The sequence below is a fragment of the Perca fluviatilis genome, chromosome 8, assembly GCF_010015445.1.
Source record: "Perca fluviatilis chromosome 8, GENO_Pfluv_1.0, whole genome shotgun sequence".
NCBI classification, from domain to species: Eukaryota; Metazoa; Chordata; class Actinopteri; order Perciformes; family Percidae; genus Perca; species Perca fluviatilis.
The window spans coordinates 38,344,924-38,362,197 of record NC_053119.1 but is presented as its reverse complement, the minus strand read 5'-3'; the positions used below and the strand labels follow the sequence as shown (position 1 = coordinate 38,362,197).

The window sequence follows — 17,274 nt, the reverse complement described above, 5'->3', positions numbered from 1 at the left end:
ATCTGTTTGAAGGACGTCATATTCCAGCAAATTGCCACTTGTTAGGGGACAGTGGTTATCCTTGTAAACCATGGCTCCTCACACCTTACCTCCGTCCTGACCAGGGGTCACAGCTAAATTACAACAGGTAACAGTGACAACACATACACTTAATGTGTGTGGACTTCAAATTTAGAGAACAACAAATGTGTTGCAGTAGTATTTGTAGGCTACTCTACTTCCCATAAATAACCTACCATTTTGTTTTGAAAATATCAACTGAATTCTGTTAATTTTCATTAACTCACAGAGCTCACAAGAAAACACGAGCCGTAGTGAGCCCGGGGGTATTGGTCAACTAAAGAGGCGCTTTCACATTTTGCATGGAGAGGTGCGACTGGCACCAGAAAAGGTCTGCAAAGTGATAACAGCCTGTGCAGTGCTTCATAACATCTGTAAAGCTAGACAAATTGCAGACCCTCCCACGGACAATCGGGCTGATGAAGAGGATGATGAAGAATACCCTCCACAAGGGAGGGATCTGTCCCAAAGTGGGAATCCTTACAGAGCTCAGTTTACTAATTTGCATTTCATGTAAGTTACTGTGAATGTAATATAAAAATCGTGACTAAACAGACACACCTTAGCCAACATTTTCATTAGAAAGATATTATGAAGACACAAAAAAATATTATTTGTTATTAGTTTTATTTTTGAGTAGCTCAATTTTTAGTTTGTAGTACTCCTCCTGTAGATGGAGTACTATTTTCTGCTGCTTTAGGACATCCATCTCCATCTCCAGTTTTTTGTCTACTAGGGATGGTGTTGGAGCAGCTGCGGTGGCAGCAGAAGGCAGGGAATGAGGCGCTTCGGGCTGAGGGTCGCCCACCTGCGATGTCGACGGTCCCCATTCCTCTGCTGAAGGCTCTGTGCTACTGAAGGGAGAAAACATTTAATGTCTGTTATTTAAAATAAATGTAGGCCAATTTATTTATTTTTTTTCCGTTCATAGAATGCCAGATAGAAATGGCCTTGCCTATGTTAAATAAAAATGTGTCTTTATATTGTGTTACTTGGCTGTTGGTTTATTAAAATTACCATTTTTGTAGTTCCACCAGCTGAATCATTGAGCTGTCTGTGCCCTCCTTCAAACCGGTGATACTCGTTTCTGAGTGACCTAAGATGTTAAAAACGGTTTGGGCTACTTGGGACAGCTGTTTAGCAGGTGGTCCCCCCCCTAAAAAACAATACAGTGGACCACATGTACAGTAGGCTATACATATATAATTGTTAGAGATAAGTTTGCCAGCGTACAAAAAAGTGTTATAGCACTCACCTGTGCGTGAAGACTCCCGCTTGTGTGCTGCAATTTCCTCTCTGGCTTTTGATTGCAACACATACCAGCGTTTCTCACAGTCTTCATTGGTGCGCACAAGCAGGGGGAATGAACCGTTAATAGTTTGTGCTATACGCTCCCATGTCTGCTTCTTGTCCCGTGCTGTGACACCCGGCCCGAATTTTCCTTTAAGAATGGCCTTGTGTTCCTCCACTAACTGGGCTAACAGTAAACACTGTTCCTCTGTCCAGTTGGGCTTTCTCGCCCTTCTTGGTTTTGATTCCATGTTTGATACATTAAAACCAACATTCAAACCACCACTTAAATAGACATGCCATTAATCAGTGTAATTGGAAAGAGTGGAACGATTTTTATCATTCTAAGCCAATCAAATACCTTTTTAGGAAATTAACAGCATGGTAAATAAAAAAAAGGATTTATATACACATATATAATGTGTGTGTGTGTGTGTGTGTGTGTGAGAACGGTCAAATAAGGAAAAATTACACATGTAATTTCAAAGTGAAGGCTTAGAATAGACCCTTTACTTAAAATCACTCTTTTTTTCCTTCTTGGACAACCAACCAATCACAGTCTTCAAAAGATTGTGTCATACATGGCAACGGGGTCAACCCCGCCTCCTCACTAAGATAAAAGTTTTTGTCTTTTCCTTACTCAGAGTTGCTCTCAGATCGTTCCCGAATTGCTCTTAGGCTAAGACTCCTACATAAGAGTTTTTAAGCTAAATTAAGAGTTTTCTGAGAGGATTCTTAGATTCTTGCTGAATACGGGCCCAGATACTTTAAGACTTTTACTCAAGTAATATTCTAAAAAGTGACTTAAACTTCTACCAAAGTCATTTTCTGGTAAGATACTTGCAATTTTACTCAAGTACTGCTTTCAAGTACTTTATACAAGACTGCTTTACGCAGGTCCACAGCGACACATGGTCATTTTTGCCAGAATGCAAAGGTGGTCAGCTGCAGCATGGATCTTATGAAACTATGTTGTTGTTGGTGATATACCTTTCAAGGGTGATCATTTTGAGTATATCTTCTCCAAACTTACAATGAACACAGACAACTGAGCTATAGTTGTTCAACTGAGCTTCTCAAGAATGACCAGACTTGTACGGTACACACATCTGGCAGCATTCACTTTACCCATTCAGTTGTCAAAGCCAGCTTCTTCACAATACCAAACACACTTCTTACTCTGTGGAGGGCGTATTGTGATGTTGAGCACCTGGACAGCTTTAAGAGATGACTTTAAAAAAAAAATTCAAACATCAACCAGTTTCATATATATGCTTTATTTCCAAATGTGTATAAAAACACAATAATCAATATTTGACATTATTTCAAACATAGGCCTTTGTCTCAGCACAAGAAAACAAAACTCTGTTGGCCTGCAATACCAACCCCCATGGCCTGTAAAATCCATAACTAGTTATGTCTAGTCTTGACACTAGAGGTGTTGAGGGTCTCCAGGAGAGACTGGCCAAGTAAGCTTGCATCCTTACTTGGTCGGAAGGGACATCTGGCCCTTCCCCTTTGCCCTATCCCTCGATCAAGACGAGTATTGGGACAGCACTAGCTCTCACGTGAACACGCTCAACAAGGGTTAAGGGGAAGGGGTAAGGGGAGGATTGGGATTCAGCCTAAGGCTGTAGACTATTATATAATTCAACAAGCATAGAAAACACCAATATTATGTATACTCTCATAATTAAGTAATAATCAGGTAATACACAGTATACTCAACCGTACATTCTGCATAAGTGGGACCTTTGTTTTGGACTCTGTTAACACACCCGGCCACACCTCCAATGATTGCATGTGGAATCTCGCCTAGCCAGAACTCCCATAATTTCCAACAATAGTAATTAGACCTTTGAACAAGTTGTACCTTTCTAATAATCAGAACTACAAAAATACTAACAACAATACAATAGTTTAAAACTGATTGGGGAAACCAATCAAACCATAAAGGATTATTTGTATAAGGAGGCTTGGTTCTCAAGTTTTGCACAGAACCTCTGTACTGTCAAATATCACTCATCCATGAACCACTTTGTTTTCTGAATCATGCTTTTTATACCAACGTTGTCCTTTTCTTCTTTACTTTTCCATCCCCTTATGATTTGTTTGCCTTTTTCTACATGGAGGCTATTTCTGTCACAGATGATAATGCACAGAAAAGAAGAAATAGATTACTAAGAAGAACATGTATAGTTTTCAAACCTGAAATTTACCTAACAGCACCAAACCTATTGCATAAAAATGCCTCCAGATGTAGTATTTGTAATAGTTGGCCAATTGTTAGTGAACAAAAACCTTGAAGCTACATCTAACTAATAGCATTTATGGTGACTGCTGCCATCGAAGAAATTCAGCTAAGCCAAACCTTTATTTAAATTGAAAAACAAAGCAAAGCTTAAACTCCCATCTCATGCTAAGCCCCACGGTTTGAATCTGATGAAAACCCAAACAGTTGTATTAACTTTTCTGCCTGATACAATATATTTGGTGTCCTTGAGTGGAAGATTGAAGGGAGGCAGAATAATAAATAGTACAAATAATTACTTTGTCCATTCATAAACTGTTGAGCAAATGCCCATTTTATACATTCAGGTGATATTATTCACTGACCAATGAGCAGAGAAGTGCACTTCTTGTTGGCCGCTGTTAAAACAATACTGATGTTTGATAACCATGTACTTTTATGTTTTGATGTATTGTTTTGATGTTTTATGTACGCTGCAGGTGGGGTAGTCAACTAGGATTGAATCAAATAACTGTTATATCTAAATCCATATCTTCTGTTTCATACTGAAGGAATAAAAGTGACCGAAAACCCAAATTCTGGTCCGGCCAAATGGCCAGACTTAATCTGACTCCAATTCTATGGTCACTATAACCCACACCTTTAAGTGTTCGTTGTCTGGTAGATCAATAAAACTCAGTATTCAAAATAAGACTCAAGATTCGTCCAGTTAATGTTAATAACAAGCTTTAGTGAATGATAAAAGCACAATACAATACTTGTGCACAAGGATCAGATCACTTCAAGACAAAACAGCCTATCGCTAAAACCTAGCAAACAGACAGTGTCTCCCAGCATCAAATGCCGGCTAACCCAGAACCCTCACTTTTTATCCACTTTCTCTGCTTCATCCGTGGTGCTGTTATCAGTTGGACGTAGTCCCGATCTTCTGGCTCCAGCCGGCTAACGATATGTAACACATTGTGTAAAAACATGACCTCGACTTCTCATTCTCAGCTCATAAAGACAAGCTGCTATTGTTGAATTTGAACCTCTGTGTTTTTTAATCTCCTTCAAACTTACGGAGTTCTCCAAGAGTCAGGTCATTCCACTATACTTTGTGTCACATATCACGCGCTTACAAAACCCTGACCTTGTTGCCTGTTCCCCCCTTGATCAGAGAAGACCTTTTCATTTCAGTCATTATCTCACCCTCCTTTTGTAATGTCAAATCACTGTAAAACCAGATGGCCTCTCAAAACCCAGGAAGCAACGAGACAAGGTCAAAATCATGAACTCTACTACAAAAATGTTAGCTTACTCTCACAAATATATTCTAACAATACCTACTCTCACAGATAGATCATTTAGCATACTGGGGAAGCCCTATTGTGCCCACAGGAAGATACCTTCTGTCCCAGTCTTTTTGGAGCCATCCCCTGTTGTCGCAGACTAGATTAGAACAAAGGAATATGTATTCCTGTAAGGCTTGGAATAATTGATGTCCACACATTAGAACCTTTCATCTATGACCTGGAGTAACCTGGAAATTCAGAGGTGCGCCTTATCTTGGGGGACAAACAGACCAATAGAGAGTTTTCTTTCAAGGAACCACCCACTACTCCAAAGAAAATATTTGTGAAACTTAGAAAGGTTTGGGCCTGTTAAAGGTCCTATGACATGCTGCTTTTGGATGCTTTTACATAGGCCTTAGGGTGGTACATACTTTATCTGAAGTCTCTTTTATATAGACCTTAGTGGTCCCCTAATACTGTATCTGAAGTCTCTTTCCCGAAATTCAGCCTTGGTGCAGAATTACAGCCACTAGAGCCAGTCCTACAATGAGCTTTACTTAGGATGTGCCATTTTTGTGTCTGTGGATTTAAATGCTATAGAGGAGGAGAGAGGGGGGGCAAGGTGGAGGGTGGGGGTGTGGCCTTGACCAACTATCACTTTGCTCGTTTGAAAGCCATGATGTCTCTCTCTTTCTCATGGGCGGGCCAAACTCTCTGGGTGGGCAAAGCAGAGAAAGGGGAGGTAACCTTTCCCCTTATGACATCATAAGGGGGAGATTCCAGATCGGCCCATCTGAGTTTTCATTTTCTCAAAGGCAGAGCAGGATACCCAGAGCTTGGTTTACATATGTCGCCATTTCTAGCCACTGGGGGACCATAGGGAGGCTAGTGGAACTCACATCAATGTTAAAAAACCTCATGAAGTGACATTTTCATGCCATGGGCCCTTTAACATGTGACTCCACATGGGAGGAGCATTTTTCAGTCTGCTGCAGCGATAAATCCTGTTTTGTCATGTAATTTTGTTTATTAAACCTTTTTGTTAAATCTTCATTTGGACCCTGCCTCTCTCCTTCCTCAGAAATTCAGAAAACACTGCACACTTTAAAAAGCTTTGATTATGTTTTGGATTTCCCATCTTTGGCCAGAGCATTCCTGTATTAGAAGCATGTCGTTCTTAATCTCCAGACACCTTTTTGTATCTCTGTTCTTCAGTTCTTTGCCCTGGAGAAGAAAAATAAGTGTCAAGAATACAAACGCACAGCCTGTCATCATACAATATTTAGACATTCAGTCAATAGTTTGAGCTATGAGTCACCCTGAACTTGACACACTGACTTTTAACTTTTACTATATTACTGGAATAAAACCAATCATTTTGCCACATCTCTTCCTTGACTTTTATATACTTTGCTATACGTTTTAATAATAGTTTAACAACGTGTAATACCTGAGGGAAGTCCCAGTGAATCCCCATTCCTTTCTGCTTAGCCTCTTTGCAGTTATGAAGGCCAGGCTCTGTTTCTTTTTCCCCGGGTCAGTTAAACACCGGTTGTCATTGTACTTGTGGGACTTGATGCCCGATATAGAGCTCACCGCTTGACCGATAATAACAAATCTAAAAAAATAAAATAAAAAGTCAAGGAGAAAGCAGATTGGTCAGTTACTGTAAATAAGCCGCGGCGGCAAAAGACAATATTTCCAATTGCCATGCGTAACTTTTCAGTGACTATTATCATTAATCTTGACAACCACTGTTACTTGCTTTACTTGCTAGGGTCCATAGTAGTAGCAATTGTAGGCGATGGGTGTGTGACCTGGCACTGGTCCTTGGTCTATGCACTGGTCAGCATCAAGATTCCTTATCTATAAATGGGGGAGTTCATCATTTTATCAAACCCAATGAAAATGTATCCAATACTATGACATTTATCATTAAAATACACAATATATAATGTGGCGGTGCACGTATGTGGCCGCGCACACCCGTCACTATTGTCTCTACCACACATACAAAGATACATTAGATACAACTAAACTTACTCCTCCATAGGCAACTAGGTCAGTCAAGGGATCCAACTTGGGATACACATTTTCCAGGTACCATTTGAAAGGTTTACAGTTCAACCTTTCCCTGAGTTTTTCCTTTCAGAGATATCCCCAATGTCAATTCCGTGATTCTGCAGAGAATAAGGCATTTTGTCACATTTGTACTCAGAAGAAAAGCTTTTCATTATGGATTTTTGGATGTTCATTCTGCATCATGTGTGTATGAGGCATGCAGTATTCCATAGAAAGGGCATCATCATTTTTGTTGTACTTGACTACATTTGAAGTACCTCAAATGGCAAGTTCCAAGCCAAGTTGACGTTGTGTTTGTATTCATCCATCCAGACTTCTGCTACCCTCAGGGCGTTTCTCTTCATGGCTTCGCTCAGGTCAGGCATGTAGGGCTTGTGGCTCCTCTCAATGTGGGCGATCTTGGAGCATGGAACTACTTCAATACTGCCTCCACAGTCCAAACCTATATGAGCAAAAAATAAGCTTAGCTTTATATTACTTGATAAAACGGAATAATTGATCAGTTACCAATGATAATTGTGGAAGTGCAAAGCATGAATAAAAACAAAAGTTAAGAGTTATTAAGAGCTACTTAGAAGTTCACAAACTGTGGGTAGCACCGCCGCTTGTTATATGCACTTAACAGTTTGTAGGGCTCCATCTCTGGGAGACCCCTGCAGCTGACCCATAAAGTTAATAATTATAATAATAGAACATTTGTCAGGCAACCAGTGGAGACTCAAGGAAGTTACTATTCCTAGCCAAGAAATAGCCCCTCTGGGAATTTTTGTACATATTTCATTATATTATATTATATATGAGTGCCAAAAGGACACAACTGAAATAATGACACAGAAAACAAGGCAGTGAACAGTTAAATTGCTCAAGTGAGCTTAACACCGTGCTAAAAGGTTGGTAGATCATGCTAACAACACTCGGGGCGCGTTATCAGATTTTACAGCAGAACCTAAACAAATTTTGGCCATGTACTGAGCACAATATTTGATTATTTTGTGTTATCAGATTGAATGTTATCATAAACAGACACTGTTGCTACAGTTTAGGTTGAGAAATAGGTTGAGGTTATTAATCTTAAAAATGACAAGAGTGGGCCTTTTTGACACAAACATTTCCCCAATATAATTCAGAATATGGGCTTATGGAAGTAAGCAATTGTAAACCACATTCATTTTATTTAAAATGCATTAATTACACTTCAATCCACACTGAATAAAGATAAGAATGAATATCTTCATCTTGAAGTAATGCTCAGCAACTTTTATTTTTTAAGATTATTTTTGGACATTTTAGGCCTTCATTTATAGGACAGCTGAAGACATGAAAGGGGAGAGAGAGAGGGGGGAATGACATGCAGCAAAGGGCCGCAGGTTGGAGTCAAACCCGCGGCCGCTACGTCGAGGAGTTAACCTCTGTATATGGGTGGTCGCTCTGCCAGGTGAGCTAACCAGGCACCTTATGCTCAGCAACTTTCACCAAGGCTTTTACTCTTAAAATTTGAAAACCGTCTACAAATACATACACAATTAATAAAACTGCATGTACATTAACCTTTCATATATACATTTACTTACTATTCTGCATCAGTCTGTCTGGAAAATGTTTGTGCTAAAAAGGCTTATCCCACTCTTTTACCATTTTTAAAATGTTTGATAAGTATTTTTCAACTTAGCAATATTGAGCATCTTATAACATAAAAAGATCAAATATTGTGTTCATTACATGGCAATAGCAGCGGACTCAACTCTGGTCAAAATTTGTTTTGGCTCTCCTGTATAATCTGAAATAATGCCTTGTATTGTGTTAAATAAATTAGGTTTAGAGGTGCTGGTTGGTGGATTATGTTACCTTTGGACCAGGCCTGGACTGGGACAAAAAATTGGCCCTGGCATTTTTGGCCCAGGCGGCCCACACCCACCGTGATTGGTCAGACACATTCCCTGCAGACAGTCCTCTTAAAATAAGCGTGCATTCTATGATATGAGTTGCGTAGTGTTCAGCATTCATGTGATAGTTTTGGATCCTTCAAGAGGAGTCTCAAGACTTATCTGTTGATCTTACACTTAAATAATTAATTCATTCTTAGAGTTATGATTTGTATATTTATGGTATTTTTGTTATTTTTTATTATTGATATTTGATATTGTATTGTCATTATTGTTTTTATTACTATTTTGCTGGACAAAAGTGTCTGCTAAATACAATAACCATAACCCTTCCCAAAAAGCTGAGAGTAGTATGCTCTGGAAAAGAGCTAATTAAGCAATTCAAGGAACACTGATGCTTGTATCACCACTGATTTTATAGATCACACAGACTTTTCAGCTACCCAACAGGCTAACCGCTAGCATTTTCAATGTAAGCTTAAAGGTACAATATGTAACATTTCTGCTTTAAAATGTCTAAAAATGACCATACCTATGTTATATATTTTTATGAGTTGTGTTCTTACACTATCCCAAATGTTTCCACCAAATGTCAAACCCAGAGAAATCTGTTATTTTATTTTCATACACGCACGTTTCCCTTTAGTCGCCCGTCAGTGGCGTCATATAACCTTTCACCCTCCAGTTACTCTAACTTCCGTCAGAACCAGAACACTGGCACCAAGATGATACGTTCAGGAGTAATTGTAAATCATACAATGTCACAGAAAAAAAAACTTGTAACCGTAATACTGCTTTTTTTGGCCATAAAGCCTCATTTTGTGATTAATTACATCCCACTTTTATCACAGTAATACAACAGATACCTTATTTATTTTGAAAGTTCAATATCGACAAGTAGCTAACATTGATGCTAATGCTTTGTGGGTAACATTATGAGGTTACAACATCATTCAACACGCTTTAGTATGACTGTTTCGACCACAGTTAACAGGACTGGGCTAACCCACGAATAACTTCACTAGCAACGTTAACTGTATAGATAGACGATTAATCTAATGCTAATTTAGCCAGCTAGAACACCCCGGTCTGTTTGCCTCACTCCCCCGGCGCAGAGAGACTCAGTCGGGGATGACAGCTGACAACAGCCCCGGGACATATAGCTAGCTAGCTATCGTTAGCCCCCAGTCAGCTATCAGCCAGCTACTTTTATTACAGCAACCCCCGGGCCAGAACTTATCTCCAGTGCCTGGTGCTTACGACGCTTAACGGCAGTTTAATTAAACGTCGGAAACGGACCATATCAGACCAGGCACCGAGTCACAACAGCGCCCATCCATAGAGTTAGCTACATCTCCGCCGCGCTACCGGTGTATGTGCTGAAAATCTCCTCCCTGCCGAATTTCTCCCCTCTTCGCAGCGTAGCTGTCTTTACGGTTAGCTAAATTAACCTGACAAAAGGTGAGTTAAGCACCAAAACGAAAAGTTAAGATTACTGAAAAGTGAAGGGGAGATAATTCCGGGCAGCTGGGAGATGTCACTGCAGTCAAGCCAGCCTCCACTTCCAAAATAAGCGGTCAAACTAGCCACCCCTATATTTCGCGGTGGCGTATACACTTGCTATTACGGTGAGACCGTCAAAACTAAAAACAGGGAATTTTCCGCGGCGAAGGCAATTTCCCATTCATTTATTCTGTCTGCCTGCCTGTCTGTCTGTCTGTCAGAAAAGAGAAAGAAAGATTTTAGCACACCTCACAACCTGTCATTGCATGATATGCTGAATTCCAAAATAAGAGCCCCCCAAAACTCATATATACGCTGTTTTGTCCACACATTCAGAAAATTATAAAAATAAAAGTCCTAGCTTCCACAGACCAATTTCACATCAGATGGATAGGACACCTTCTCAAGGTGTGATCTACAATGTTTCAGGACATTCTGATGTTGTTTTCCAAAATAAGAGCCCCCCAAAACTCATATATTAGCTGTTTTGTCCATACATTCAGAAAATCATAAAAATAAAAGTCCTAGCTTCCACAGACCACTTTCACATCAGATGGAGAGGACACCTTCTCAAGGTGTGATCTACAATGTTTCAAGACATTCTGATGTTGTTTTCCAAAATAAGAGCCCCCAAAGCTCAAATATTAGCTGTTTTGTCTACACATTAAGAAAATCATGAAAATAAAAGTCCTAGCTTCCACAGACCAATTTCACCTCAGATGGATGGAGGACACCTTCTCAAGGTGTGATCTACAATGTTTCAGGACATTCTGATTTTGTTTTCCAAAATAAGAGCCCCCAAATCTCATATATACGCGTGTTTTGTCTACACATTCAGAAAATCATAAAAATAAAAGTCCTAGCTTCCACAGACCAATTTCACCTCAGATGGAGAGGACACCTTCTTAAGGTGTGATCTACAATGTTTCAGAACATTCTGATTTACAGTTTCAAAATAAAAGCCTGTCAAAGTCAAATATGAGACAAATTAGATATGATTTTGGATTCACTTCAAAAGGGAAACGCCCTGTTACCACAGACTAATTCCACTTGAGGGTTGTAGTACACGACCCCTTGGTGTGACCCATTAAGTATCAAGACATTCTGATGTACAGTTTCAAAAAAGCCTCTCAAAGTCTGAAATATGAGACAAATTAGATATGATTTTGGATTCAATTTAAAAGGAAGCGCCCTGTTATCAAGAATAATTCCACTTGAGGGTTTGTAGCGTACCGACCCCATAGTGTGACCCAGTAAGTATCAAGACATTCTGATGTATAGTTTCAAAATAAAAGCCTGTCAAAGTCTCAAATATGAGGCATAGAACATATGATTTTGGATTCAATTTAAAAGGAAGGCGCCCCGTTATCACAGACTATTTCCACTTGAGGGTTATAGTACACTACCCCTTGGTGTGACCCATTAAGTATCAAGACATTCTGATGTGTAGTTTCAAAATAAAAGCCTGTCAAAATGTCAAATATGAGACTAATTGCATGATGTTGGATTCACTTTAAAAGGAAACGCCCTGTTATCAAAGAATAATTCCACTTGAGGGTTATAGTACCACGACCCCATAGTGTGACCCAGTAAGTATCAAGACATTCTGGAAAGCTAAAAGCATGAAGACATGCTGGAAAGCATCTTCTGTTGGGGGTAGATTTGCTGCTGACGAATCTCTGGTAGATGCTAATCTGTACCTCAGCACATCCAGGTTGGATGTCCATCCAACTTTTTCTTTTGGCCATACAGAAGGAGGGCATACCTTCTTGCCACAGGCAAAGCCTCTTCCAGGCTACCAGAGAGTCCACATTTAGTAATTGCCTGTAACTTACAAAGATGGGTCTTCAGTCTTGTGAGGGCAGTGGCCTTCCCAATTCTGTACAAACTGCTTGTGGTGTTACAACCTGTGAGGACGTGTCATGCAGGTAAACAATCACAAAGCACTGCTCCAAGCTTCTGAGCGATCAACTAGGGACAAATCTTTCCTTAAGGCCATGTCCCGAGTGCATAAACACTGCTGAGGATCCAAACATCCCTTTGCTTGAATAGTATAGCAGCAAAACTATTACATCTGTATCATCACATTCAACAATTAGACAAGAATGTGACTGTGCAAGGTGTATTGCATGTACAGTGCCTTGCAAAAGTATTCACCCCCTTGGCTTTTTACCTATTTTGTTACATTAGAGGCTTTAGTTCAATGTTGTTTTTTTTATCTGAATGTTATGTGATGAATCAAAACACAATAGTCTAAGTTGGTGAAGTGAAATGAGAAAAATATACATAAAATTATTTTTTAGAAATAAAAAACAGAAAAAGTCAATGTGCATAACTATTCACCCCCCTAAAGTCAATACTTTGTAGAGCCACCTTTTGCGGGAATCACAGCTCTAAGTCGCTTTGGATAAGTCCCTATGAGCTTGCCACATCTACATCATCCCATTCCTCCTTGCAAAACTGCTCCAGCTCCTTCAAGTTGGATGGTTTGCGCTTGTGAACAGCAATCTTTAAGTCTGACCACAGATTTTCTATTGGATTGAGGTGTGTTTGGGGTCATTGTCCTGCTGGAAGGTGAACCTCCGTCCTAGCCTCAAATCACGCACAGTGTTACAGGTTTTGCTCAAGAATATCCCTGTATGTAGCTTTGTCAGCACCTACATCGCCAGTACTGGGCCAACAAGTGCTGAGAGCCTTGTACCAAACAGCAGTGTGGCGTCACCGCTGGCAAACCTCTTCTCTGGAACCCAGTTGGAGGATGGAGGCTCAAAGAAGATGGGTGCATTGAACCTGTGATGTTACAGAAGACACCAGCACCTAAAGAAGTTAGAGACATCACCCACTACTATACTGTAAAGACGGAAACTGCAACGATGCTACCAAATGCCAGTGTCTTTCAGTGGGCTTGACCTGCACAGAGTCTTGCTCTTGCCCTTTCCCAGGCTATCCAAATATGACCCACTTTGTCACTGATGACAATGTGGATGAGTGACAGTGCTGTGTTGCAGTGGTAACATCATGGGGGAGCGACCTCCCCAAGTGGCCACTGGAGATGGAGATAACCCCCAGAATGACTACCAAAAGCAGTTCATGTTCCAAATGGTTGCTGCTAGAAAGAGCTTGAGATTCAGTGATGAGGGGGGTCATTCCCCCTCACAGTGTTTCTTTTGTTAGATTGCCATTTGTTTGTTTAAGACAGTCATTTAATTTGTATTGTGTTAAATTATAGTTTTATAAAAAGCTCATTAAGGTCAAACTGCAATCCTGAATCCTGGTCTCCTGTTTGTGCTATGGTAAGGTGTTATCTTTCGATTTCAATCTTTGTTTCCATATGGACTATATAGTACAAGATGCCATATGATACCACTGATAATGGGCTTTGGACTTGAGACTAAATTATGTCAGTGTTCCATCTTCTTTCATTTTAGACACATCATACATTGAGTGAAAGAACACCCTGATTTGTCATGCTATATTTACACATTTGGTATTGCTGGATTAAGCACAACCCCACTTTTCCAACAAGAAATCATATGTGTTTCTATTATAATCCCTGGCAAAGTAACCACAAAGTAAATGAAAACATTCTGCATAGATATTAATTTTTTGCATGTTCGCCTATTTTAGGTATGTCTTTATTTATTCCATACATCATGATATTCACATCCAGTCTTTTCTAGTAGGTAAAGCAACTTCCTGACTACAAACATGCTAAGTTTCAAAGCTCTCAGAGCTTTTGTGATTGATCTGCATTAGTTTAGATGCCTTAACTCCCATGGACAGGCTATATTTTAGTCCTTCTTTGGTTTTGGGTTGTGTAACAATATCTGTTAATTTAACAATCTTAGCAGTAAAATATCTTTAGCCAAGAATCAATTTCATATATGGGAGACCCTAGGGATGAGGAAAAACATTGTTGGGTTTAGTTCTACCTCCAGTAGGGGTATCTCAAAAACTAAAGCCCTTTTTGACCATTTGTCACCAGCCTAAATATGCCTCATATTTGAGACTTTGACAGGCTTTTATTTTGAAACTGTACATCAGAATGTCTTGATACTTAATGAGTCACACACCCGGGGTCGTGTAATATAACCCTGAAGTGGATTTATTGTTTGATAACAGGGTGTTTACTTTTAAATTGAATCCAAAATCATATCTAATTTGTCTCATATTCAAGACTTTGACAGGCTTTTATTTTGAAACTGTACATCAGAATGTCCTGAAACATTGTAGATCACACCTTGAGAAGGTGTCCTCTCCATCTGAGGTGAAATTGGTCAGTGGAAGCTAGGACTTTTATTTTTATGATTTTCTGAATGTATGGACAAAACAGCTAATATATGAGTTTTGGGGGCTCTTATTTTGGGAAACAACACCAGAATGTCCTGAAACATTGTAGATCACACATTGAGAAGGGGTCCTCTCCATCTGAGGTGAAATTGGTCTGTGGAAGCTAGGACTTTTATTTTTATAACTTTCTGAATGTGTAGACAAAACAGCGTATATATGAGTTTTGGGGGGCTCTTATTTTGGAAAACAACATCAGAATGTCTTGAAACATTGTAGATCACACCTTGAGAAGGTGTCCTCTCCATCTGATGTGAAAGTGGTCTGTGGAAGCTAGGACTTTTATTTTTATAACTTTCTGAATGTGTAGACAAAACAGCGTATATATGAGTTTTGGGGGGCTCTTATTTTGGAAAACAACATCAGAATGTCCTGAAACATTGTAGATCACACATTGAGAAGGAGTCCTCTCCATCTGAGGTGAAATTGGTCTGTGGAAGCTAGGACTTTTATTTTTATAACTTTCTGAATGTGTAGACAAAACAGCGTATATATGAGTTTTGGGGGGCTCTTATTTTGGAAAACAACATCAGAATGTCCTGAAACATTGTAGATCACACATTGAGAAGGAGTCCTCTCCATCTGAGGTGAAATTGGTCTGTGGAAGCTAGGACTTTTATTTTCATGATTTTCTTAATGTGTAGACAAAACAGCTAATATTTGAGCTTTGGGGGGCTCTTATTTTGGAAAACAACATCAGAATGTCTTGAAACATTGTAGATCACACCTTGAGAAGGTGTCCTCTCCATCTGATGTGAAAGTGGTCTGTGGAAGCTAGGACTTTTATTTTTATGATTTTCTGAATGTATGGACAAAACAGCTAATATATGAGTTTTGGGGGGCTCTTATTTTGGAAAACAACATCAGAATGTCCTGAAACATTGTAGATCACACATTGAGAAGGAGTCCTCTCCATCTGAGGTGAAATTGGTCTGTGGAAGCTAGGACTTTTATTTTTATAACTTTCTGAATGTGTAGACAAAACAGCGTATATATGAGTTTTGGGGGGCTCTTATTTTGGAAAACAACATCAGAATGTCCTGAAACATTGTAGATCACACATTGAGAAGGAGTCCTCTCCAGCTGAGGTGAAATTGGTCTGTGGAAGCTAGGACTTTTATTTTCATGATTTTCTTAATGTGTAGACAAAACAGCTAATATTTGAGTTTTGGGGGGCTCTTATTTTGGAATTCAGCATATCATGCAGTTGTCACAGAGGTTGTGAGGTGTGCTAAAATCTTTCTTTCCTTCTTTCTTTCTGACAGACAGACAGACAGACAGACAGACAGGCAGGCAGATAGACAGACAGGCAGACAGAATAAATGAATGGGAAATTGCCTTCGTCAGAAAAATTCCCTCTTTTTAGTTTCACCGTTAAAGCAAGTGTATACGCGCACCGCGAAATATAGGGGTGGCTAGTTTGACCGCTCATTTTGAAGTGGAGGCTGGCTTGACCGCAGTGAGATGTTCTGCTGCTGCACAACCGGCATCGAACGTCCTGGCTCGCTGTCGCGGAGATTCCCCCGGCAATCCCCACCCACACCTGTCTCTCAGCCTGCGTTTAGTAGCTAAGCGTTACAACAAACCCCGTCCGCCCGGTGTTGAAACGATCCAAAAGGTGACACTGATATGTGAAATATTTTGTGTTTTAGCTGCTGGCTACTGTTAGCTTGCTGGGCTCACGAGCTAACTGGTCAGCTACAAATAAAAATCTAATCAAGAAAAACGTAATATATGTTGGGGAAACTGCAGCTATTTTATTAGAATGAATAAACGTAACGTGAATAAACTTGAACGGGTAAACTCGTCCGCGTGAACTGATGCATTCTAACTGGCAGCGAAGGTGTTTAACACTTAAAACTCCCATAATTCCACGCAACTTCCCAACGTCATCAAAAGTCCAGTTTTACCGTCCATTGTTTTGGTTGAGAGACCCCTAGTGGCAGAAAGTTACATATTGTACGTTTAAGCAGTTAGGTTACCTGGCATCCTCCCATGGCCCTGTCGTGGTCACTCGCCTCCTCCTCAGCTTCTTCCCCAGCCACCTCTCCTCCTCCTCGGCTTCAGGTAATGCTGATGTTGAAGCAGCTACTACAGCCCCAAACATGTCAGAAATTTTGGCACATTTTGAGGAATCCGCCTGTAGATTCTTAATCTTTTTCTCCCGTAATATCTCTGCATCTCCCTTGCGCTTTGGTGGTCGTTTGTCCATTTTAACGTGGATGCTAAACTTCCAGCATAACTATTACAGCTCGTTTCTCAGGGCCGGGAGGCGTGGCCATAGTGGGATTTTGTAAATTTGCGCCCGGAGTGTGGACGGGGGTTCCTGGATTTGATTGGGTCAGGTCAGTGTCAATAAAGAAAATTAACCAATGGGCCGCTGTGAGTTCTTTGTGGACCGGCGGCCAAAAACAAACAAAAACAAAGCCTATTTCGCCCAAAAGTAGGCCTGGCAAACTCGATTTCCTTTTAGGATTCAGGTTATTCTGAGTCACTCACTAAACTGATCCGGGTGTGCGGAAATCACTTGAATCACTTGAGTCAGTATTGTATGCTAGCATCCAAGGCAAGCTTTTGATTTGGA

The 17,274-nt window shown here is 40.1% G+C and overlaps 1 protein-coding gene and 1 pseudogene across 5 annotated transcripts; both read right to left on the bottom strand.

The window, feature by feature from the left end:
* Positions 1–350: 350 nt before the first annotated feature.
* On the bottom strand, positions 351–1,743 carry LOC120563880. 5 transcript variants are annotated; one of them, XM_039808358.1, is made up of 3 exons: positions 1,316–1,743; positions 1,078–1,216; positions 351–914 (listed from the first exon to the last, which is right to left on the bottom strand). In XM_039808358.1, exons 1-3 carry the CDS (start codon positions 1,599–1,601, stop codon positions 671–673), a joined length of 669 nt encoding a protein of 222 aa, XP_039664292.1. In that variant the 5' UTR covers positions 1,602–1,743; the 3' UTR covers positions 351–670. The 5 variants fall into 5 exon arrangements, with proteins under 5 accessions (XP_039664292.1, XP_039664290.1, XP_039664291.1 ...); XM_039808356.1 differs by having other exon boundaries at positions 1,078–1,743; XM_039808357.1 differs by having other exon boundaries at positions 351–911; positions 1,078–1,743.
* Positions 1,744–5,693: 3,950 nt separating this feature from the next.
* Positions 5,694–17,274, bottom strand: part of LOC120563883 — a 46,892-nt pseudogene continuing 35,311 nt past the window's right edge.

Bases quoted from the DNA above. Each gene is read 5' to 3' on its own strand.
- LOC120563880 (XM_039808356.1), bottom strand. From the start codon at position 1,601: ATGGAATCAAAACCAAGAAGGGCGAGAAAGCCCAACTGGACAGAGGAA. The intron at 915-1,077 runs GTAATTTTAATA...TTCTCCCTTCAG, and splicing joins CTGGTGGAACTACAAAAATG to TAGCACAGAGCCTTCAGCAG.